This window comes from Schistocerca serialis, chromosome 8 (assembly GCF_023864345.2).
Source record: "Schistocerca serialis cubense isolate TAMUIC-IGC-003099 chromosome 8, iqSchSeri2.2, whole genome shotgun sequence".
NCBI classification, from domain to species: Eukaryota; Metazoa; Arthropoda; class Insecta; order Orthoptera; family Acrididae; genus Schistocerca; species Schistocerca serialis.
The window spans coordinates 533,437,739-533,464,664 of record NC_064645.1 but is presented as its reverse complement, the minus strand read 5'-3'; the positions used below and the strand labels follow the sequence as shown (position 1 = coordinate 533,464,664).

At 40.9% G+C, this 26,926-nt stretch overlaps 1 protein-coding gene across 1 annotated transcript in view; it reads left to right on the top strand.

The window, feature by feature from the left end:
* The first annotated feature begins 482 nt into the window (after positions 1–482).
* LOC126417106 (homeobox protein Hox-D9-like) overlaps positions 483–26,926 on the top strand; it is a 95,869-nt gene continuing 69,425 nt past the window's right edge. Inside the window, exon 1 of the mRNA XM_050085001.1 lies at positions 483–626. Within this exon, the coding sequence (XP_049940958.1) occupies positions 483–626 (144 nt within the window). The remainder of the gene's footprint in view (positions 627–26,926) is intronic.

Here is a 26,926-nt window from a genome sequence, read left to right as displayed (position 1 = left end):
ATTCGGTTATTGGACTCTTGTACATCGTCACTATGTTGACTCAGACATTTTGCTTGATTTCAGTCCATTCTCATTATTGTCATCCTTGAAACTGTGGCGGAGGCAAGACTCGAACCCTGGACTTCTTTCACAGGCAAGTTTAACTGAAAGGCAACCTGCTAACAAGACATATTGTATGCCGAAACGACGGCAACAAACATAGATATTGAGCAATGACTGTAAAGTACAAAGAATGCAGACACCCACTGATGTGCCAGTATGTCGCTTAAACTAGTTTGGGGAAGTAAATACGTTTCGTTGTCTTCTGAATGCTCGTCCCTGGGGGTGGTTCCACGTAAACACCATTTCCACTTGTTGTACGCCCGACCCGTGAACCTATCACCTACAGCGGTAGTGAGCGCGTGCTTTCCTTTTTTCCACCCCGTTCGTGTACCAACCGCAGACACAGCGTGCAAGCAGATACGCCAGCGGCCTGGGCATGCATGTATTCGCTTCGCGTGAACCAGTTCGTTACCCCGCTGCGGGTGGCCGTTATCTCTGCACACAGCGCGCCCCCGCCCCTACACCCCAGCGCCCCCGCTCGCTCGTCGTACATCGTGCGGCCCGCTGCCCCCGGTCTGAGCCGTGTAATGAACTCATATAATATTGGATTACGGCCGGCGCGCGGCGCAGCGCAACAACATCGGCACAGTGTCTGGCCCAACGCCCACGCTTACGCGTCACACAGACACACACACACACACACACACACATACACACACACACACACATCATAATGAGCCATTGTAGCCGAGATCGAGTGGGTGGAAAGCCCTCGCCCGCCAGTCAGATCGTGCAGGAGCTACGTCGCTCAGCCAGACGTGACTCTCGGAAGCACTTTTCACGCATAGCTTCACTGAGCGCCATAATAAATCCTCTACATTTACTCTCTAAAGAGTGGACTTACAGCAACGGGCCAATAATTATGAACAAAGTGATCCGTAAGTATGAAAGTGTGCACGTGAAGCGGTATAGTAAATAAATGGCTTGAACAAAAATATGGAACTTCAAGAGAAATGCACGCTTGAACAAAAATTAGGATGCTAGCCAGACTTGCAGGTTGCGCTGTTGTTTGACCTCGAATGGCACTTAAGCAATGTCCTCCACACGTTGCAGGTATCAGATGTGGTCAGAACAGTATTCTGTGCAACTGCAAGGGCAAAGTGCCCGAGCAAAGAGAATTAGAACGTGAGCAAATCTTGGGGCTCATGTGATGAGTCCTTCCGTAAACAAGATGGCTTAAGTGTTTGGTGTTTCAAGAGGAATATAATGAATTTCCTTGAGACAGAGAAGTTGCTGTCCATGCATCAGCACGGCTTTAGGAAGCATCACTCCTGCGAAATGCAACTCGCCCTTTTTTCACATGATATCTTGCGAAGCATGGATGAAGGGTGTCAGACGGATGCCATATTCCTTGACTTACAGAAAGCGTTTGACTCGGTGCCCCATTGCAGAGTCCTAACTAAGGTACGAGCATATGGGATTGGTTCCCAAATATGTGAGCGGCTCGAAGACTTCTTAAGTAATAGAACCCAGAACGTTGTCGTCGATGGTGAGTGTTCATCGGAGGTGAGGGTATCATCTGGAGTGCCCCACGGAAGTGTTGTAGGTCCGCTGTTGTTTTCTATCTACATAAATGATCTGTTGGATAGGGTGGATAGCAACGTGCGACTGTTTGCTGATGATGCTTTGGTGTACGGGAAGGTGTCGCCCTTGAGTGACTGTAGGAGGATTCAAGATGACTTGGACAGGATTTGTGATTGGTGTAAAGAATGGCAGCTAACTCTAAATGTAGATAAATGTAAATTAATGCAGATGAATAGGAAAAAGAATTCCGTAATGTTTGAATACTCCATTAGTAATTTAGCGCTTGACATAGTCACGCCGATTAAATATTTGGGAGTAACATTGCAGAGCATATGAAGTGGGACAAGCACATAATGGCAGTTGTGGGGAAGGCGGATAGTCGTCTTCGGTTCATTGGTAGAATTTTGGGAAGATGTGGTTCATCTTTAAAGGAGACTGCTTATAAAACACTAATACGACCTATTCTTGAGTACTGCTCGAGCGTTTGTGATCCCTATCAGGTCGGATTGAGGGAGGACATAGAAGCAATTCAGAGGCGGGCTGCTAGATTTGTACTGGTAGGTTTGATCATCACGCGAGTGTTGCGGAAATGCTTCAGGAACTCGGGTGGGAGTCTCTGGAGGAAGGGAGGCGTTCTTTTCGTGAATCGCTACTGAGGAAATTTAGAGAACCTGCATTTGAGGCTGACTGCAGTACAATTTTACTGCCGCAAACTTATATTTCGCGGAAAGACCACGAAGATAAGACAAGAGAGATTAGGGCTCGTACAGAGGCATACAGGCAGTCATTTTTCCCTCGTTCTGTTTGAGAGTGGATCAGGGAGAGAAGATGCTAGTTATGGTACGAGGTACGCTCCGCTACGCACCGCATGGTGGATTGCGGAGTATGTATGTAGATGTAGATGTAGATGTAGGAACAGTGACGAAGATTTATACTGCACACAGGGAGAGCGGAAAATCATCCGCTAAGTCACAGAGCGGATCGTGATCGCGATGGTTGGTCATTGAAGATATTGTTCCGAAAAATTAGAGGGTGACTGATGCGATACTGAGTGTCGCATTCGCCTACTGTGTCAGTACCAAAACAGAACGGAAGTCCATCATCAGTGATTTGCAGGTAAATCTGGAATTCCGAAACCAAACATCAGTGATGCAAATGATGGTAACAGGAAAACGTAATGCTGAAGCCATAATACTTGGAGCAGCAGAAGAAAGTCAGTTGATCGGATGACTCTTGTTTCACACTGTTTCCGACTTCCAGCCGAGTTAATCTGCCAAGAGTAAAGCACGGCCGGGGTACGGTGATGGTCGGGGCAGCATATCGTGGACTCCATGTGCCCCACGGTTGCTCTGCAAGGTCGGATTAGTGCCACCGATTTTGTGACCATTCTGGCGCACAGGTAACACACCGCGCCTAGTACACGTCCACCCCGGCGCTCGGGAGCCACGGCACAGTTGCGACACCTGAGGATGGGCTTATGAGAGCCCGAAACCGGTCGTGATAATAAAAGCAATTTACAACTGAAGCGGATTTTCAACCTCTAGTACCCACGGAACAATTTTTGTTCCCAAACGGTGATGCTTTGTTCCAAAACGACAGGGCTCCTGTTCACGCAACTTGCATTGTCCACGACGTGGATGACAACAAGAAAATGGCTCCCTAGAGAAACACTCATGATTATCAGGAAGTATGGAAGGTGACAGCCAGGATGGTACCCCACCACTGGTCGGGGCGACTCCAGACACGTCTTCGTTGGTCACTGGGGCTCACTTCGAAGCGGGACTCTGTCACTGGAGACAATTTTACTCAAGTCACTGAAAACGTGTCTGCAGACTTCCTGTTCAGCAGTGGATACCAACCCGTCGCTCGCCATATTCGTCTACAGTAATCGAGCTCGTAAATCGGTTTACTGTGCGTCTCTACGGCAACACATTAGTGTTTCCGTATCTCTGTAGGAGTCACGTAACTTCTGCGCCGCAGCCGAAAGCTGCCAGCAGTGCTGGCAGGTCCCTTCTTTCGCTGTGTGAAGGGATTGGTTATGCCTGACATCTAGGCTGCCATGCAGAGCTTGCATGTTTTGTGGGTAGCATGGAATCTATTCCATGTGGTACACTAGCGGATGGGCTGAGAGCTGAGAGTCAGTAACGTACCATGATTTATTTTCAAAGAATATTCTTAAGAATTTATTTTATTTACTAGCGATTCATCAAGAGCATTAACAGATTTAATCACACTATGTAAGCATGGAAGTAGTTGCCAGGGAGTAACTGATGAAATCACAACCAAATTCATTTTAACAAATGGGAATTTTATTTACTTTAATAGTGTCTAAAGCATTTTTTAAAAGAAACAGATTTAAAATTATAATCTGAAAGCACCCTCTAAATATCAAAGTTACAATTTATTCAGAGGCAGAAAGAAACAAGTTTTGAATGTATGAGCTTTCGGTCAGAGAACCTTGCCGCTCCTTTTTGACACGGTCGTAGTTACGACCGCTCACAACAGCCTCTGAAAGACTACACTGGTGCAAATCTGCAACACACCTGATAACTTTAAACTAAGAATTTTAACAATATCCACAAGCACACAAACTATGCACCCCCAGTAGGAGGGATGGAAATGGTACAAAACACTAACAATTAAAATATTAACCTTGCCACCGAAGGTGCAACTTGATTTTAACTTCTAAGAAAAGTCTTACGGTGAAATGGTGGCAACTTTATATACCAAAACGATCATTTAAAAAAAATCCCATGAAATGCTGTCTTATATAAAATTCAACAAGGTTGGCCAATCATAAGTAAAGATGCTCTACAGCACACAGATACCGCCTCTCAAGATCATAGGCAATAATATCAAAACCTCCAAAGATCAAAACATATTTCAGGTATTAGGCCATTACACTCCAAGCAATAAATTCGTTAACACACCAAATCCGACAAACATGACAGAGGCAGCTAATAACTTACGGTAGACTGATAGGGAGATCACCGAACAACCCGAACCGCAGGTTGCTCTAACCCGCCCCTACTCCACAAGGGAAAAACGGACCACCCAATTTATAAACAACCACCTTCCCACGGGTGGGCAAACGGAGAAGAATGGTGGAACGACCCCAAAGCAAAACGGCTGGTGACCTCACCAAGAAAACAAGTAGAATTTAACAAGAGTAAATCAAACAATCACTTAACTTCTAATAAACTGCGATTTCTCGAGAAGACCTGGCGCAACTCCCCCAAATCTCTCTCCCGAACCGTCCGCTGCTAGCCGCTTAAACGGACGCAGGAAGGCGCGCCGGTCTCCCGTCTCACGGCGTCGCAGCTCGCACCGGCCAGACTGATGTCGTAAGTTGACTCCTGTAACTCACGTGTCGCCCGCGAAGTCACTACCCCTCGCTACGCCGCGACCCACTGGACTGACGTGGCGACCTCACATGCGCCGACGCTCAAGATGGACAAGTCATCTTGTGTCTCAGTGCGCGACCGATCAACCGATCGATCCAACCGCCAATGACCATTGCCTGAGCAAACTCGAGCACACTGGCGGCCTAACGCGCAGACTCAGATGCAGGAACTAAGCCCCTACCGAGAGACCACTCGCTGAGTTCTCTTACTAGCGGAGTGGAAAGACTCTCATTTTGCCTGCTTTAAAGGTTGATCCGAACGACATACTAGTACTCCGAACGACAGGCGGACACTAACTTCCTAACAAATGCGGACGAGAGACAGACTATCAGGCTCGGGACGAGAGACTGACCGTTACAAATTTTGCAGCTGATTTTAAACTAACCTCTAGATGAGGTAGAGGCTTGATACTTCTAACAGAGCTCATAACTGGATGAGAATACAATATTAACTCGTTTCTTGTCTGGTGTGTGGTGGAGGGCACTTTGTGTACCATTGCCATTTCCCCCTTTTCCTGTTTTAGTCGCTAATGGTTTGTAGGAAGAACGATTTCTGGCACTCCTCTCGGTGAGTACGTAACTCTCCAATTATTATCTTAACAGTCTTTTCGCGTGATATACGTAGGAGGAAAAAATGTATTGATTGAGTCAGATGAAGAGAAACTGAAATAAACCTGAAACTTACGACGTGTCTCTGTTGTACTCTCATCAAATTGTTCGAAATCGGTTGAAAAATTTCACACACACGAAAGTCTAAAAAGCAGAAGCTATTTATTTAAATAAAAGTGAATTTTAACGTACCATAGGTTTAAACCGGACTAAAAAGGTATAAAATGTCCTAGCCGATACATATTCCTGACGTAATACACATAATTCAGAAAATCTGTGATTCTGAATTTTTAACATCAATGAAAATATCTGTATAATTTAAGACGAAAAGTGTGGAGCACATGCATCGCATAACTGTTGCATGAGTACCTCACATCCTTACCGTTAAACTACTTACTAATTCATGCAAGAATAGTTTATCTCCTTAGTATTAGCTATAGCTCGCACCCCACGATTTACGTTTCAAGTCTTCCAGGGTGTTGTCGTAGCTACTAAAAATTTCACAGTCGCAAGCTTTCAGGACCATTTGTATGTGGTTAGGTATTTAAAATTATTCTTTTTTATTGTTTCCGTCCTCAATCTCAAGACTGATTTGACACAGTTCTCCAAGCAAAATTAGCCTCTACAAATGCTTTTAAGGAATAACATTCATGAACGCAAAGCCTTACATGAATCAGGTGTTTACAAACTTGTGTGTGCCACGTGTAATGCAAGTTACATAGGGCAAACAGGACGAAAATTAGAAACAAGGTTCCGTGAGCACGTTGCACTTGAGAGGAAAGATATTGCTGAAAAATCGAATTTCGCAGCCCATCTGGTAGCAATTGGTCATACAACTCCAGATTTGACATCGCAATTGAAATTGTTGCACAAGGGTAAAAAAGGTCGCCTTCTCGACCTTATGGAAGAGATGGAGATCTGTTTTCATAATAAAACTCCAGATATCACGCTGCTCAACGAGCAAACGATATCGAGAAGCACACATTTTTGGGAATGCTTCTCCGATTTACTATGAAATAAATTCAACTTGTGGTCATTTATCACAACTTGCAATTCATAGTCAGCTGCTTGTTATCCCTTATATACAACGCCTCAGTCATAGTCGCTACGAGAACACGTATAATGGCCGCTATTTCAACTATCTCAACACATTGACACACATGTTTTCAGTTTGTTTTAATAACATTACTAATTTCGGATTTTTAAATGATGCTTCTTTCTTTTTTGTTCTGTAATTTACAGAACTTATGGACGCCTACTGAACATAATTTTACGATAGTCGACATCTCGTAGGCGTTGACACAAAGTAATACAAACCGGTTATCACTTTACGTAATGATTTTTAATGTATGTTAACAATTCTTTTGCTATTTGAATAAGTGCTGGATATCGTGCATAGTCTATGTTTAATTTCTCTAAAGTACGATGTACATATTGGTATAAGTGACACTATTACTTGTCCTTCCTCATGATGGTTTCTCGATGATTGATGTATACTACTTGTTCGCACCTTACATTTGCACGGCATTTTAATTATTAAGTAACGGCAGTTTCGTACTGTGATTATTTTTTATATATTTGACTCCTTGGTATTAACGTTATTATTTTTTACATATTAACTCCTTGGTATTAACGTTTGTTACATAAATTACGAACGTTGTACTTTTGACTTCCCACGCCAGATGGTGGGTGTTACGTTTTTTAAGAAAGACCTGTGTTGCGCCTCTTTTTATGTTGTTCATTTATTATTCTTTGGCATTATCTTTTGCTTTGTATATGTTCTGCACTCTAACAACTTATCATCGATCTATTTTATGTTTTATGGTTTATAAAAAACAATATGCCAATGTATTTTAGATATTCTCCTGCGTCTGCTATGTGTTGTACGCACATTTTAAATTTGAATTACTACACCATTCACAAAAGTACAAGAGTTATTTAGTGTTAATAATTCGCAAAACCAATAACACTATGCCTTCACGTGACACATGTCACATAGAGGGCGTGTCAAGCCCCGTCACACCGAGGTCTGCTGAACAAGTGCAGGTAAACAGCGACCTCAGTCTATGTGATTGCCGTAAGCTTAGTGACAACACTGCATCCCAATTTAAGTTATACAATATAGGTTTGTTTCTAACAAGTGTTATGTTCATATGCAGATGTAATTGTGATTTTCTATGTTGTACTCTCTGATCGTAATGTGAAAAAATTTTTAACTTCTAGCACTGAAGATGGTCACTCAGTGACAGAAAATCGATTTTGCAATAGTAAAAAATATACGACCAATGCTGTCTCTTTTTTCAAGTATACCTCTACAAGTGTGTTCACGAACTGTAGCCTACACGCTTTTGAATCTGGTAAAAGCCGTCTATCCTTGGCCTGCCGTTACAGTTTTAACCCCCCCCCCCCCCCCCCCCCCACCACCACCACGCTTCCCTCCATTGCCAAATAGACTGCTTCTTGCTGCCTCATGAAGTGTCCTGTTAAATTGTCCCTTCCTGAATTCAGATTATCTTACGAAAGGCGTTCAATAAGTAACGCAACACTTTCCTTCTCTAGGCCAATTTCGGTTGAAAAAGTTCGGAACTGTTGTGGGAATCCGTGAAATATTCCAGATTGAGCCCCTATAATTTCATGAAATTCCGGTCCATGGCGGCGCTGTACATAGCCTTCAAAACGGCCTATGTGACGGAGGTGCGTTCCAAACAGAGAGCTCTCACTAAGTTCCTTTTAGCGGAAAACCAAAGCATCGTATATATGTATAGGCCGTTGCGGGGTGTCTACGGATGCCTTGTAGTGAACAAAAGCATGGTGTGTCATTGGGCGAGGCGTCTGTCAACATCGCAACAAGATAGCGCAAACTTGTCCGATCTTCCCCGTGCCGGCCTTCCGCACACAGCTGTGACTCCTACAGTGTTGGAAATTGCGGACATTGTCATTCGAGGTGGTCGTCGACGAATCGATGGATCACAATTAAAACAGCTCCCTGAAAAACTGCACGTCTCTGTTGGCAATGCTAACATACTCGCCCACCTACTGGTGTACTCAAATGTTTGTGCCTCTGGATTCCTCGCAGCATAATAGAAGACTATAAAGAGCCACGAAGCATCATCTGTGCGGAATTGCTTGAGCGTTACGAAGCTGATCGTTACAGTTTTTTGTCGAACGTCGTAACGGGTGTTGCAATTGAGTTCATCCCTTCGAACTGGAAAGAAAACGGGAATCCATAGAGTGGCACCAGATCACTTCTCCTTTGAAGAAAAAGTTCAAAGCCGCACCTGCAGTCGGTAAAATCATGGCGATGGGCTTATGGGACTCTGAAGGGATTATTCTGTTTGATGTCCTTCCTCATGGTGCAACGATCGACTCGTTCTACCTTCAGGAAACGACTTGAGCTGTTCGTCGCCACAAAAATGCAAACGAACTTCCCCTTCTCTATGACAACGCAGGCCTCACACAAGTCTGCACGCACGAGAGGAGCTCACAAACCTTCATTGGGCTTTTCCTCCTCATCCACACTGCAGCCCAGATCCCGCAGCTTCCAACTGCCATTTGTTAGGGCCAATGAAGGATGCACTCCCTGGGAAGCAGTGCGTGTATGATGGGTAGCTTCTTGTTGCAGCAAGACTTTGGATCTGGCGGCGACGAGTACAGTGGTACGATACTGGTATACGGGTCCTCTCAATAAGGTGGCGTAAGGCCGTCCCAACGAACGGAGATTATGTTAATAAAAAAAGTTTTTGTAACCAAATGAGTGTATTGGTGTATTGGAATCTAGAAAAAAATGTGTTGGATAACTTATTGAACTCCTCTCGTATAAAGGTTTCTTAAATTCAGTATCTCTTCGTCTGATACGCGAACTACCCGTCCAAACTTCAACATTCTTCTATAGCACTACATCGCCTTTTCTTCTTATTCCACAATGTTTTGGATGTTCATCTGGAAATATTGTGATGTCGGCTATTAATCGTATCGCCATTTTCAAGCCGTGTAGGTAGCTGAGTGAGAACGTTTTGACACAGTGTTATACTGTGGAGTAAAATGCTCTTACGTTACAGATAAGACGGTCGAGACAATGGAAGTCATAAACACCACTTAACCTTCTAAGAATAATACGTACCAATTGGCGAGTCAGCAGACTAATAATGTTTACGTATTATATGCACTCCCTCTGCAAGCCACAAGAGGCCCGTCGGGACCATACGACCGCCGTGTCATTCTTACCTGAGGCTGTGGATAGGAGGGGCGTGTGGTCAGCACACCGCTCTCGCAGTCGTTATGATGGTTTTCTGTGACCGGTGCCGCTACTATTCGGTCGAGTAGCTTCTCAATTGCCATCATGAGGCTGAGTGCATCCAGAAAAATTGCAAGAGTGCGTGGCGGCCGGATTGGTCACCCATCCAAGTGCCAGCCACACCCGAAAGTGCTTAACTTCGGTGATTTGACGGGAACCGGTGTATCCACTGTGGCAAGGCTGTTGCTCACGCATTATATAGGTAATTATTAAAATGGATGTCTTATGTTGGAATTCTAGACAGCGAAGAATTAGCACAGTAACTACTCAGAGGTAGACGTGAAATGAACGGATTTCATAAATGGTCGAGTTCGAAACGCTCGTCTTGGTTGATCAGGTTGTCTCCATTTTTTATCTCCGCAGCTTCTTTGAGCACTTCATCCCAGTAAGGTGAGGCCGTGGCCGGTGGAAGTACAGTATTCAGCCACTGCTGATTTGTTGAGCTGTGGAAGGCGGGTGTTTCGCTAAGGGTAACATTTGCCCCATGTACCATCTATCACACTGCCAAAGAGTTTCATTAACACCTGCATTTCGTGAAAGCACATCATCTTTCGTAGATTCCAGAAGAGTTGTCATCTGAAATTTATAGTTTCTGCAAACGAAAACGCCAGACCAACCAAATCAACAGGAAGAGGAAAGAAATGTGAAGTCTCCGGCCGTATTCAGTATACGGTAAATGTTTCTTCGAAAATTGCCAGAAATAACGAAGACACATCACTCATGGAATAACAGTTCTTTACCAACTGCTTATACGGTGTTAAAAATGTATTCCATAGTTCGAGAGGTGGTAGCATGGACCAAAATAAGAAGAAAATGTCCAGTTAGTATGGGCTCTAGAATGCATACCTTACGTACTACGAGTACTTGTTAATCTTCGCTAATATAAAACACGTCTTTTCATTTGCAAGCTCTTTGATTTCCATATTTTCTGAATTGTGACGCAAAACAAGAAATAACTATTCAGTAAACATCGGTTCTTAGATACATACCTATGCTATGAAAACTTATTCAATAATGACAGTGCAAAATTCGTTTAAAAAAGATAGCTACTAGTTTCACCAGTATATATTGTCACAATAAAAGTGTAATTAAACGTTTCTAAATCGTATTTAACTAACAAATTTCGTATCGTTTATTTGTTAGATAGACGCGATATAGGCCTAAATTACAAACGTTTAAAAACCTGACCAAACACGCCTGATAACGTAAATTATCTAAAAGCAAAATAATTACAAATTGATTCTTCTGTCATTCTATCTGTAAATCAGTACAAAAACAACAACCACCACACATAAGACCGTTGTGTCGTTTTTTGTATACACACCGCCAATCTCGCGTTCTTGACAAATTTAAAACATTCTTTAAACTGAAATATTCTTTCAAAACTGACCATGAGTGAAAAATCTGGGAGCTGTTATAGGGTAGTGAGTAGAGGGATTTGTTACCAATCTTGTAGGAAATCTTTTCACTGGGACGGGGGTGGGGTGGGGGGGAGTTTCAGTGGGAGAATGTTAGAACAGACGAGGCTCTCTCCTGGAACTGCAGAGTATGCAGTAGGAACATTTTGATTGGGCAACAGGAAAGGAAAATCTGTGCCCTTCAGGCACACTTGGAGGAAGCAAGGAAGAAACTGATAACGATCAAGGGAGATAAGGGGGAGGATGGTGTTTGGGAACTGGCAGGTGCTAGGAGATAGGAAGGAAGAGGACGCGATCTGACAGTTTTGTCATCAACACCAAAAAACAAGTATGTACCACTGCCAGAATTAAGTGGAGAGGAGCCTCAGGTAGAACAAGGAGCAGGAAATGTACAGCTCACTTCAACCGAGGCCAAGAAGCCTAGGAATGTACAAAGTGTTAGGAAGAAGAAAGTGCTGTTGCTAGGTAGTAGCCATGGACGAAGTGTATTCCCTTAGTTACTTGAAAGTTTTGTGGCAGTGTACCAGGCCACAAGTATCCTCAAGCCAAATGCAGTGCTAAGTCATGTGATAGAAGACCTAGGGTCTTTAGGTAAGGACTTTGCAAAAGACGACCATGTAGTAATAATGGGTGGGGCGGGAAACAGTTTGGAGAGGGATGGGGCATATGACATAGGTGGTAACCGTGACAAGATAGCTTCCTTGACTTAAGGCACCAATATACACTTTGTTGAACAGTTCCGGAGTCATGATCGACCACAGCTTGATGGAGCTGTGACGCGAATCATTCTGGAGTTAGGGATGGCTCTGAGGACAGCCAACTTTGCTCATGTTACCATGGTGTGCGTCGGGACCATTAAGAGATGAGGTTTCGCTAGGCACGGCCTACACCTAAACAGGACTGGGGAGGGAAGATTGGTACAACTGATTCATGAAAGTATATAGGTTGATCTCGGGCCACACATGGTTAAATACCTGATGTAATAGGTAGGAAAAGTAAGTCATTTTTAGGATAAATCCAGGCAACATGTTCCCCTGCCTAAAGAGTATCTCCAGGAGTTCAATAAATACTGAAACAATCACTCACAAGACGTATTTTAACACTTCAAATATCACACATACCAGATGTCACGAAGAAATACAAACTACTGGAAAGATTAACATGGCGCATTCCACAGTCTTAACATTCCTCCATCAAAACATGCAATCATTAAAAAAAATACAACTATTAGAAGTTGAGCTCCAAACTTTGAACTGCACAGTAGTTTGTATTACTTACCACTGGTGTAGAGACACAGAAATCCAACATGTAGTTTTATCATTGTATCAAAGGTCAAACTCTTACTGCAAAACTACTTGAAGGGGTGGAGGATCATGCATTTATACCAGAAAAGGAACACAGTTCAAATCAGGACATGACCTCAGTACAGTAAGTGAAGACAAACACTTTCAAATATCAGCTATTGAACTAACAGAGCTTCATATCACCAAGAAATTAACCTTTTGTTTGTATATAGATCTCCCAGTGGTAGTGCGGACAGAATTTTCAATAAATTTATGGAAGTTCTTGATAAAGTCTCAAGTACAAAGGTCAACATAATTCTGTGTGGGGACATTATCATCAACACTAATACCATAAATAAATCCTGCAGACCCTTCATAAACATCCTTCAAAGTTTTGGCGTATCCCTATTGGTCAATGGTGCAACAACGGTTACTATAATCTCCAGAATGAGATTTTCACTCTGCAGCGGAGTGTGCGCTGATATGAAACTTCCTGGCAGATTAAAACTGTGTGCCCGACCGAGACTCGAACTCGGGACCTTTGCCCGCGAAAGGCAAAGGTCCCGAGTTCGAGTCTCGGTCGGGCACACAGTTTTAAACTGCCAGGAAGTTTCGGTTACTATAATGACTGCATCAGTAATTAACCATGTGGCCACAAATATGGACAGGGAAAAATGTGATGTAGCTGTAAAAGATCTCGGACTATCAGACCATCTCTGTCAAATAACAACAGTAAAAGCAGGTATTAAATCATTCCCTAGCTGGGATGAAGTGTATAAGGAAACCAATGTGAACGTGAAACTCTCTAAATTCTCCACCTTGTTTAAATTGATCTTTGAAAAGACATTTCCTAAAGTATGCATATCTGTATCAAAATCTCACAATAACAGATGAATAACAACAGGTATTAAGAAGTCTTCCCAAACACTTAAACACCTCAGTTCCATTAAAAAGATTCGCAATGATCCAGAATACTTAAATTTCTATCACAGATATGAAAAGATCTATAGGAAGGTGCTGATTGCTGCAAAAAAGTCATTTAATGACAAAATAATATATAATTCAGAGAATAAAAGCAAAGAAGTCCGGTATGTTATAAAAAAGGAAATGGGGAGAGGCAAACAATCACAGATTAACATACTGCTAAGGGAGAGGGATAAGGTAATAAATGATCCACAACACTTAGCAAACTATGTAAACGAGCATTTTTCAAGTATTGTAGAGAAGTTACAGAAAAATTCCCAAAACAAATATAACATCTGTAAATAATGTTACACTAAATACAATGATGTTACTTCCAACCACAGAGAACAAAGTCAATAAAACTGATCAAAAACTAAAAAATAAACTCAGTAGGCTTCTATGAAGTACCAATGTGTGTACTGCAACAATGCATATGGATTATACAAGGTGCCTTAACAAATATAATAAATGAATCCTTCACATCAGGACAGTTCCAGAGATGTACCTTTGCTTAAGAAACGTCATCCAGAAGATATAGAAAATTACCAGCCAATTTCTCTGCTGTCAGCATTCTCAAAAATAATAAAAGCAGTTATGAAAGACAGATTAATGAATTACCTGAGTAAATACAATCTTTTAAGTGAATCACAGTTTGGTTTATGTAGTGGCAAAAATACATAGCAGAAATCACAACAGTTGTACTCAATGCTCTTGGTAAATATGAGTGTGTCACAGGCATATTTTTGAAGCTTTCTAAGGCGTTTGATACAGTCGACCACAAGATTCTATTAAATAAATTATAAGCATTAGGAATAAGAGGGGTAGCTAATGGCTGGTTTCGATCAAACCTAGCAGGTAGGGTACAAAGAGTAGAGATAACACATACTTCAAATAGATCTAAACATTTAGCAAAACACTTATCAGAACCAAACACATTAATATAGGGGTTCCGCAAGGAAGCATATTCAATGACTTTCCCACTAGTGTTACTCATGGTGAAAAAATTCTCTTCACTGATGACAGCAATATTATATTCACTGAGAAAAGGAGAGAACTCCTTGCCGAGGAAGCAAATGAAACTTTCAAGGAAGTTTATGATTGGTCAATAAGCAATAAAGAGACATTGAACATAAAGCAAACTCAAGGCCACGAGTTTCAGTTTGAAGAGGAAAACGGACAATGTTAAATTAAATGTAGATGGCGCGTCTATAGGCTGTGTAACAAATGCAAAATTTATAGGAATGAATATTGATTCTCAGTTGAAGTGGTGTGAACGCACAAAGGTACTTGAAAACAGAATGTCATCAGGATGTTTGCCCTTAGAATCCTATCATCAGTGTGTAATATGCATTGTCTTTTAGTTACATATTATTCATATGTACACTCATTTCTTATCTATGACATTCTTTTTTTGGGGAACAAATCTACAAAATATGAACACAATTTTCAAACACCAGAAAAGAGTCATAAGAATAATAACCAAAAATATTGGTAGAGCTCATTGTAAAGATCTGTTCAAGACACTGGGGATTTTAACTGCTCCAGGTGAATACATTTAATAGTCAGTTATACACATGAAATATAACATTTGTAATTACTGCACAGACAGCTCTGTCTATGACCATGCAACAAGAGATAGACTCAACTTACATTTACCAAGAAAAAATAAACATAAAACTCGAAACAGCATTTTCTACCAAGGAATAAAGCTGTAAAATAAATTACCATAAAAAGGTTATAGAAATTGCAAAAATACAATTATTTAAAAAGGAAGCTAAAAGTACCTGTTATTCAATACATTTTATACATTAAAGGATTACTTAGATAAAACAGAGTAGAGTTTTGAGAAAAAAATGTTGGACAGACAAATAATAATAATAATGATTATGTAACATCCAACATTCCACATAACACCTTTATGTTTTTTCCTTCTTTTTTCCTTTTAAGAAATACTTATCCTCAAGCTATGTGTAGCACAATACTAACACCTCTTACTCTTTCTGAGCTCAACTTCTCGCTCGTTATGGAGGGATGCTGATTCAGTTTTTCAGGATAGTAAATGGAGGGATGCAGTATAGAAAATGGCCCAGAGATCACCAGTGTGTGTGTGTGTGTGTGTGTGTGTGTGTGTGTGTGTGTAGTGAGTGAAGTGTTATGAAACATTGTGTGTATAGTGTGTGCAGTGACTGATAGTGAGATATGAGTGAATGGTGTGGCATTACATTATTTAATAAGTTATTTGTAAAAAAGAAGTATTGTATACTGGGAGTAAATCTAATGATTATGTCTAACTAGAAGTCTGTAAATACACATGCATACGAATTAGATTATTTTAAATTGGTCTAAGCTTGTAAATACTTATTCATGTACTATATCCTTGTAAAAAGAGATCTACAGATCAATAAAACTAAGAAGGTTTCACAATAGAGAAGATGAAAAAGAGCTCATAAGCCTTAAGGTTTGCATTTTAGAGCCCTTGTTTACTGAAAGTTTTTGTCTGCTTTGGTCCACACTACAGTGTCGCAAAATATGGAATAGCTTTTTAACATCATGTATACACCTGTCAAGGAAGTGGGCAATCGAGATATTGTATGTATTTTTAATACATACAGATGCTATGGACACCTACCAAGTTACAGAGATGCACAAACTCTCTTATTAAAGAGCACAATGCACATAAAAATTCAATATCACGTTTATGTGGGTCACATACAAATTGCTATAGGTGCATTACGTTGAATAAAGATGTAATAGAGAAATTGTTATAAATTAATACCTGTTTAATAAATAACGGCTCAGCAGCGATCAAGGTGCCAGCTCAAGGATCTCGGTATAATACATTTTCTGTACACAAATCTTTATCAGGAGTTACGTAAGTCATCGACAACTGATGGTCATATGTGGTATTAGCATATAACCGAGAGCTAGCAATGTGAAATGGACGAATAGATCTTCGAACACACAAATAACAATACTTATTAAGCATATTTTTGCCATTTATTAGTTTCATCCAACCCAATTAATACGTTTACAAACAAAATCTGCGTACTTCAACACGATAAAACTAATACCACCAGCGGAAAGAGAAGATAATTTTATGTAAAGGTGTTGTGCCGCTTTTAACGTAAGTTATGAATTATAATTGCTCTTGATTATGAAATGAAATCGTTCAGAGATAGTAATTACTTTTTAGTTAGTAATGATATGATTATTCATCATACAACCTGCTACAGCAGCTCAAATTAATCAGCCTAAACCATGCATGTACGCATGTAATCTACTATAATGGTGCAATAAGTATTCAGAATTTAGAAAACTATATTTGGTGTATAGTGACTGGGCGTTAAGGGACCTCAAGCTCGCTGCCCCATAATGCTGGCCAGAGGCTGAAGATCGACTATGGGACCCTGATGGAGGCAGGATCAGCTTCAGTTTGTTGCAAACTGGACATAAAGCTTTACATGTGTATACTCGCTCGACTTGAAAGTGTTTCCTTTTCCAATTTTTCTTGAGACCATCTACAAATGCTTCTATTAAGTGCACTGCATCCTGAGTATTTATAGTAATGACGAAGTAGGGGTGGTTGGGGCTCACTTTACACACCGAAATATAAGGTAATGTGTGAATATTTTTTTGTAAACAAAAATTGTTGCATAACAACAAGAACTTGTGGCTGCTGTGGCTTGTAGTATCTTTTCCATCACCACCTGAAGAATCAGTGGATGCCCCATGATACGACAACTTAACGGAGCGGGAGGAAGGTGCAGCCTGAGTTTACAGAGCCCCATTTTTTGCTTCACAACAGTAGGTAATATTTTATTTCATAATTATTTTATTTAACAAGATGATCTTAAAAAGATCAATAACATATAAATCAATAGTAACTGTTAGATTGATTTCAGGACAGCGAACTTAAAGTACCAAACTTACAAGAAATCTCTTTCTTTTCCAGAAAAAGTAACATCTCTTTAAAACAATAAGATTAACATTCATAAAAATACAGCTCGAAATCCCTTTAGGAATCCATAAGATTTCAAATGGGAAAATCTGACTACAATTACAGAAAGAGCATGTCGTTGTTGTTGTTGTTGTTGTTGTGGTCTTCAGTCCTGAGACTGGTTTGATGCAGCTCTCCATGCTACTCTATGCTGTGCCAGCTTCTTCATCTCCCAGTACTTACTGCAACCTACATACTTCTGAATCACCTTCTTGTACTCATCTCTTGGTGTCCCTCTACGATTTTTACCCTCCACGCTGCCCTCCAATACTAAATTGATGATCCCTTGATGCCCCATAACAAGCCCTACCAACCGATCCCTTCTTCTAGTCAAGTTGTGCCACAAACTCCTCTTCTCCCCAATTCTATTCGATACCTCCTCATTAGTTATGTGGTTTACCCATCTAATCATCAGCATTCTTCTGTAGCACCACACTTCGAAAGCTTCTATTCTCTTCTAATACAAGCTATTTATCGTCCATGTATCACTTCCATACATGGCTACACTCCATGCAAATACTTTCAGAAACGACTTCCCGACACTTAAATCTATACTCGATGTTAACAATTTCCCTTTTTCAGAAACGGTTTCCTTGCCATTGCTAGTCTACATTTTACATCCTCTCTACTTCGACCCTCATCAGTTATTTTGCTCATCTCCTACTTGAAGTCTCTCATTCCCTAATCTAATTCCCTCAGCACCTCCGGACTTAATTCTACTACATTCCATTATTCTCGTTTTGCTTTTGTTAATGTTCATCTTATATCCTCCTTTCAAGACACTATCCACACCGTTCAACTGCTCTTCCAAGTCCTTTGCTGTCTCTGACAGAATTACAATATCATCGGCGAACCTCAAAGTTTTTATTTCTTCTCCATGGATTTTAATACCTACTCCAAATTTTTCTTTTATTTCCTTCACTGCTTGCTTAATATACAGATTGAATAATATCGGGGAGAGTCTACAAACCTGTCTCATTCCCTTCCCAACCACTGCTTCCCTCTCATGTCCCTCAGCTCTTATAACTGCAATCTGGTTTCTGTACAGATTGTAAATAGCCTTTCACTCTCTGTATTTCACCCCTGCCACCTTCAGAATTTGAAAGAGAGTATTCCAGTCGACATTGTCAAAAGCTTTCTTTACGTCTACAAATGCGAGAAACGTAGGTTTGCCTTTCATTAATCTATTTTCTAAGATAAGTCGTAGGGTCAGTATTGCTCCAACATTTCAGCGGAATCCAAACTGACCTTTCCCGAGGACAGCCAGTTTTTCCATTCGCCTGTAAAGAATTCCCGTTAGTATTTTGCAGCCGTGACTTATTAAACTGATAGTTCGGTAACTTTCACATATGTCAACATCTGCTTTCTTTGGCACTGTAATTATTATATTCTTCTTGAAGTCTGAGGGTATTTCGCCTGTCTCATACATCTTGCTCACCAGATGGTAAAGTTTTGTCAGGGCTGGCTCTCCCAAGGCTATGAGTAGTTATAATGGAATGTTGTCAACTCCAGGGGCCTTGTTTCGATTTAGGTCTTCACGCAGTACCCAGTATCATATCTCCCATTTCATCTTCATCTACATCCTCTTCCATTTCCATAATATTGTCCACAAGTACATCGCCCTTGTATAGACCCTCTATATACTCCTTACACCTTTCTGCTTTGCCTTCTTTGCTTAGAACTGGTTTTCCATCTGAGCTCTTGATATTCATAAAAGTGGTTCTCTTTTCTCCAAAGGTCTCTTTACCCCTAATGAGATAAGCCTCTACATCCTTACATTTGGCCTGTAGCCATTCCTGCTTAGCCATTTTGCCCTTCCTGTCGATCTCATTTTTGAGGCGTTTGTATTCCTTTTTAGCTGCTTCATATACTGCATTTTTCTATTTTCGCCTATCATCAATTAAATTCAATATTTCTTCTGTTACCCAAGGATTTCTACTACCCCTCGTCTTTGTACCTACGTGAACCTCTGCTGCCTTCACTACTTCATCCCTCAAAGCTACTCATTCTGCTTATACTGTATTTCTTTCCTCCATTCCTGTTAATTGTTCCCTTAACCTTCCCCTGAAACTCTGTACAACCACTGGTTTAATCAGTTTATCCAGGTCCCATCTCCTTAAATTCCCATCTTTTTGAAGTTCTTTCAGTTTTAATCTACAGTTTATAACCAATAGATTGTGGTCACAGTACACATCTGCCCCTGGAAATGTCTTAAAATTTAAAACCCTATTCCTAAATCTCTGTCTAACCATTATATAATCTATCTGATCCCTTCTAGTAGCTCCAGGTTTCTTCCATGTATACAACTATCTTTCATGATTCTTGAACCAAGTGTTAGTTATGATTAAGTTATGCTCTGTGCAAAATTCTACCAGGCGGCTTCCTCTTTCATTTCTTACCTCCAATCCATATTCACCTACTATGTTTCCTTCTCTTCCTTTTCCTACTATCGAATTCCAGTCACCCATGACTATTAAATTTTCATCTCCCTTCACTATCTGAATAATTTCTTTTATCTCATGATACATTCATCAATTTCTTCGTCATTTGCAGAGCTAGTGTGCATATAAACTTGAACTACTATTGTGGGTGTGGGCTTCGTGTCTATCTTAGCCACATTAATGTGTGTCACTATGCTGTTTGTAGTAGCTTACCCGCACTCCTATTTTTTTTATTCATTATTAAACCTACTCCCGCATTACCCATATTTGACTTTGTATTTATAACCCTGTATTCACCTGACCGGAAATCTAGTTCCTCCTACCACCGAACTTCACTAATTCCCGCTGTATCTAACTTTAACCTATCCATTTCCCGTTTTAAATTTTCTAACCTACCTGCCCGATTAAGGGATCTGACATTCCACACTCCGATCCGTAGAACGCCAGTTTTCTTTCTCCTGATAACAACGTCCTCTTGAGTAGTCCCCGCCCAGAGATCAGAATGGGGGACTATTTTACCTCCGGAATATTTTACCGAAGAGGACGTCATCATCATTGAACCATACAGTAAAGCAGCATGCCCTCGTGAAAAATGACGACTGTAGTTTTCCCTTGCTTTCAACCATAGAGCATTACCACAACAATTTGAAAACCATTCATCACATAGTAAACTCCAAAGGAGGAATGTGTCCCTTATTCAGAAAAGTTTTACAAGTTCAGGATTAGCATTAAAATATCTTGAGGGCGCTTTTGGCGCTAGCAGTTTAGCATGTTTTCAAACAGGAAGGCAAAAATATTCAGAATTTCCCAATTTCAGCGTTTGAGAATATTTTAGTATTTACAGGTCCAGGATTACAACAAAGCTTTGGAACGCCCTTTGGACACTAACAATTTTGTAACAGAAGGTAACAACGATTTTAATTTTTGGCAATCCACAGTCAAGAATTGGAACATCTTCAACTCAAGTAACACTACAAGACGAGGCCGGGCTGGTGAAGGCAAAACGTGACTAGGATGGGTTAGGAACTTAACTCATAGAGAGACGCCATGGTACGCGTGGAGACCCCACCGCCTCTGTGGCTACCAGAAGACAGGGGGCGAAACATCACGCTTCACACACGTAGACATTCGACATGGACCAGCCAAGCCCGGTGAAACGACGGGCAGTGGATAACTCGCTGGGCCAATGGCTCCAACACATTCACCAACTCGGGAAGCTGAGGGCGAAGAGACAGCCATGCAAGAGTGAGCATCAGTTAAGTATGTTGTCATGGGCCGACACAACAATATCAGATGCAAATCCCTCCACAGACACCGACCAATTGTAACGCTTAGTGTTACAATACCGGCATAATTTTAACAGGACCCCCAAGAAAACAATTTACTTAAGTAATTTAAAGGTAAGAAGAAATGCACAAACACTAATACCTGTGTCAAGGTGTGTGTGTGATGTTTTTTATGAGAGTCTTTACGTTTATTTGGTATCTTTGTGTCGGGTCATTGGGTTAGCTTGCTTATTTCATTCTCTGCCAGAAATTTTTTTTATTTTCTCAGTGTGTTCTGCCTCTGTTATTAAGACTAGAGCATTTCCTTTGTCCGCCTCGGTGATGAGAGCATTGTGTTGTTTTAGTTTTCTGTGTATACTGTTTATGGTTTTCTCATAAGATAATGGTGATATCTGTCACCGAAACTAGTTTGGGAAATATATAAGTAAACAAATAACAATATATTTTGCATCAAGGTGGACTCAATTTCAGATACTGCTGTTTTTCTACGAAAACACGGACCATATAGGAAAGTTCCCAAGATAATGTTATTGTTTCTACGCCATGCTGGGTATTTCCAGTAAAGTTCTTCAACAAACTTAAAACAATGACAGTTAAGCTATATCAAACAAACGTGAACCTCAAGAAAAACAATATCTGCACAGCCGACAACATCGTTCCTAATAATTTTAAAATCAATGTAAACAACATGTCAGCTGCAGCACAGTTCGCTAAACGAACAACTGAAAGAGCTTGGCTGAAATATGAAATTTGCTTCCTACACTTAAGAAAACAAGAACAGAATGCCGGCTTATATAAATTACACCCAGAATCGGCGAACCAAATCTCCAGCTCCTCAGCTCCGTACGACATAATGGAAAGAATAAATCACCACTCACAGTCTATAACGCAAAAGAAACGACAGAAACGGGACAGAAATTAAATTAACTCCTGAACAAAAATTGCTCTAATACCGAACACACACACAACAAGCATTTCATGAACACTTGATTAATTTTACTGACGTAACACTCACAAAAAAAAGCAGCAGCTACTTGAGAAAAGCCCCAAATACGTTTTGAACACCCACATAACACGTAATATCATAGAAAATCTCATTACTGAGACTGAATACATCATAGGACAACATGAAAAAACTAACACACCAGACTTCAGCCCAGGCCTAACAAGAGAACTAGCGAAAGAGGAAATGAAACAAATCATCAGAAAGAACAAACGATCTATAAACACAAAAAAATATGATGAGAAAGCCATAAACAGTCTACACAGAAAACTAAAACAATGCAGTGCTCTCATCACCAAGGCGGACAATGGGAATGCTCTAGTCTTAATAACAGAGGCAGAATAGAGTGAGAAAACAGAAAAATTTCTAGTAGGGAATGAAATAAGCAAGGTAACCAGTGACTCAACACAAAGATACCAAAGAAACGTAAAGACTCTCTTAAAAAAAAAAAAAAAAAAAAAAAAAAAAAAAAAAAAAAAAAAAAACTTCATACACACCTTGATAAAGAACCAGACAAAAAGAATGACACAGAACCAGACAAAAAGTATGACACAGAAGAACACTCTTAACAAGCCAGCCAAAGACCTACAAACCTCCCATCCTGGTCAGGCCGGTGGTGGACTTCAGAAAAGCCCCATCTTACTTACTAGGGAGACACATGCACACATTACTACAGAAAACATACACATACACAAATAACGGAAGCCTCAGAAAGACAGGAGACAGAGAACAGAAAAACTGGTATCTTTTGTCATTACATCCATGTACACAAATATACCCACAGAAGATGCTGTAAACATTATAGAACCATGGCTGAAATGCAATAAATTCCCAGACGTAAAAATAAATGAAATCTCAACCATTCTTAGGCTAGTCACAGAACAAAACTACTTCACCTTTAACAACAACTTCTTCTTGCAACAAGAAGGGCTACCCATGGGGTCCCCCATCAGTGGGACCTTAGCAAACATTTTCTTGGACCATATAGAGAACACAATATTCAACAACACTGTAAAACAAGGAAGATACAAAATAAACTGATCGGACCGATATGTGGATTACATAATTTGTGTTATAGATTAAACACATAACAGGACAGAAGAGCTACACAGTAACATCAGAACAGTACACCCACAAATCCACTTCACAATGGTAATAGAAAAAAAAAACAAGAAACTAACTTCCTTGGATCTCAGAATCACAAGAAACAACCACCAACATGAATTCTCCATCTACAGAAAACCAACATCCACAACCACTGTTATCTACAACTCATCCAACCACCCGACAGTGCATAAATATGCTAGTTTCACACATACGCTCCACAGGATAAACAGAACACCTCTTAAACCAGAAATCAACACACAGGAACTACATATAATCAAACAAACTTCTGTTGAAAACGACTACAAAACAGACGTCATAAACAAACTCAACAACAAGGTAAAAATGAAACATAAAAGTATCGGTCAGCCACTTGTAAGGGGTCCGTAGGCCCTTACTATAAGTTTGCACTCGGCACAGGTCGATAGGGCAAACAATAGATAGTGTCGTGTTGCGTGAGCGAGTGTGAGTTGAAGTCAGTTCCCAGGTTGCGGGCCGAGCCGTGTGGAGGCCTGTTGCTATAATGAAAGGCTTTACCGACAAAGGGAGTGGCCATCGCCGCGGTTTAACCCCTTTGTGTTAGAATAATACGGGAAAGTGAAAAAGTATAATTGCGAGAGTGATCAGTGATATTTTTGTGCCGATATTTGTGGATCCGCGTCTACCGCGCCGGCATCATTTGGATTGCAGTGTTGGATTGCAGTGATTGAATTTGCGTGTGACGATAATGAATAGCGAGGAAGCCTGTGCTGAGATTAGTCGTAATTAAATATGTGTGACGAAGGCAGTGGCTGTCTCCTTCCTTTTGTGTTTTTGAGACGAATATAGGTCCTTGATTAGTGAAGCTGTGTTGGCGTTTCTTCTTGTCACCGGACATTTCATTATTACAGCATTTGAGAAGGACAAAATGGAATGTAACAACTCCATAGCAGTCAAATCCGATTGCCAGCCCCATTAGGTACACAGTCACATTAATTAATATCTGTTTGGGCTGCTATCAGATCCCGATCGAGCGGGATACATAAATCGGAGGTGTTACACACTCAAGAGCACAGCCAAAGGATCTGAAGACGCAGTGGCAATACACACAGACAACACAGCATACCACATCACATCACGAAAAAGAGACAGATTGTACACACTACCATAAAATAACAAAATATCACGTAGAATTGGAAACATCTCGAAAAAGCAAGGGATTCCAGTAACATTCAGGACAGACAACACAGTTCAGAGAAGGCTAAGACCAGTCAGAGAAACCTCAGACAAATTGAGCAACACTGGAATATATCAAGTCACAAGCCACTACTGTCAGGCCCAATGCGTAGGACAAACAAGCAGCAACAGTATATACCGACAACTAACAACAGAAGAAAATTACTGCATACAAAATGCTATAGTGGAAATGAAAAATGTAATAAACGAAAACACAACACTTTGCAACAACACACTCTTCACCGCTCTGAGAGAACTGACCGAGGACACAGAACAGAAAGCACACACATGCAAAAGAACCACTTCCCTATCACACACAGAGACATAAACAAGGAACAGAAGTCGTTGTAGCTCCAGCTAGAGGTTTTATAGCCTTCTCGCAACGTGCGATATACCTCTCGCGACACACGCGAACAGTAAGACGGCGTAATATTCTTGATCATAAACAAAGTGAGGAAGTTTTCTTTTTCTGTGTACAGAATCAGCTACATGCCTTCCAACGAACGTGAGTACTCGAATAACTAAGTAACAGCCCAGTACCCACCAAAAGTGGATTCCATAACACTACCACAACCCCAAGTGTATATTGCTGACAGACTAAGCCCACCTTTTAGTAATTGTTTACTAACAGCTGCTCACACAGTTGCAGATGACACGATGTACGCTGAGAAGAAAATGGCAACAGAAAAAAAAACCACAGAAAATATTCCGCAAACAGCAAGAATAATTCTCAAAGACATGCCATAACATACAATAAACAAGATAGTACGTAAGTATCCAAAGAAAACTATATTTCAAAAAAACGAACAGTAAAAATGTAACAATGTGTTACTGTGTTTGTATAGCTATGCTATGTCTGCATGTTTTAGATTTAAAAAATAACCACTGATGATGGTGATACTTGTCGCCCAAACTAGTTTGGGAAATAAATAAGTAAACAAATAACATGGTGTTTTGCATCAAGGCGAACTCAGTTTCGGATATTGTTGTCTTTCTATACAAACACGGGCCAAATGGAAGAATTCCAAGTAACGTTATTGTAAAAAATATAAATGCCTTCTTTTAAGACAAGTGCTAGCTCTCACCAATACCATCCAACGTGCGTACAGAAAACGAGCCAACATTCATCGGGCCCTGGTGTTTGCTTATCACGACCATGCCCGACGTTACAACTCATGGTCAATTCCAGCAGGCAAGAAGTTGCCACCTTAAAGGCCAGGCTCGGTATTTGACCTCAGTGGTCACTAATATATGCTCTAAAACATATTACAACCAAATTCATTTCACAGTCAAGCAATAATAACAAGATTACCAAAATGCTGAACAAATTGCAATAAAAGGAAAACACCGTTTAAATAGACTCCAATATATCGTGCATTAGGGGAGTTCACACAGAGGGGCGTGGGCGAATTTAGCAGCTTGAGTTCGGAGTGACGGAGAACAGTTGGCAAACCAGCCTAACGGGGCCAAGCCAGCACCGGAGCACAGGTGCGAAAGTCCTCAAACAGAAGTACGTTTCCGAAAGATAAGGTTGGACTGGCGGTTACCAGGGAAAATCGTGCTGACCACGACGCCCACATCAGCAGATGGTCACTCGCAAACACAGACACAACCACGCTGCGTGACTACCATTGAAATCTCAGTGGACGCCCCAGGGTAAGACAACAACTTAATGGGTGGGAGGAAGGCGCAGGCTGAGTTTTTTTTTTTTGTTTTGTCTTTTTTTGGTCATCATTCTACTGACTGGTTTGATGCGGCCCGCCACGAATTCCTTTCCTGTGCTAACCTCTTCATCTCAGAGTAGCACTTGCAACCTACGTCCTCAATTATTTGCTTGACGTATTCCAATCTCTGTCTTCCTCTACAGTTTTTGGCCTCTACAGCTCCCTCTAGTACCATGGAAGTCATTCCCTCATGTCTTACCAGATGTCCTATCATCCTGTCCCTTCTCCTTATCAGTGTTTTCCACATATTCCTTTCCTCTCCAATTCTGCGTAGAACCTCCTCATTCCTTATCAGTCCACCTAATTTTCAACATTCCTGTATAGCACCACATCTCAAATCCTTCGATTCTCTTCTGTTCCGGTTTCCCCACAGTCCATTTTTCACTACCATACAATGCTGTACTCCAGACGTACATCCTCAGAAATTTCTTCCTCAAATTAAGGACGGTATTTGATATAAGTAGACCTCTCTTGGCCAGAAATGCCTTTTTTAGCCATAGCGAGTCTGCTTTTGATGTCCTCCTTGCTCCGTCCGTCATTGGTTATTTTACTGCCTAGGT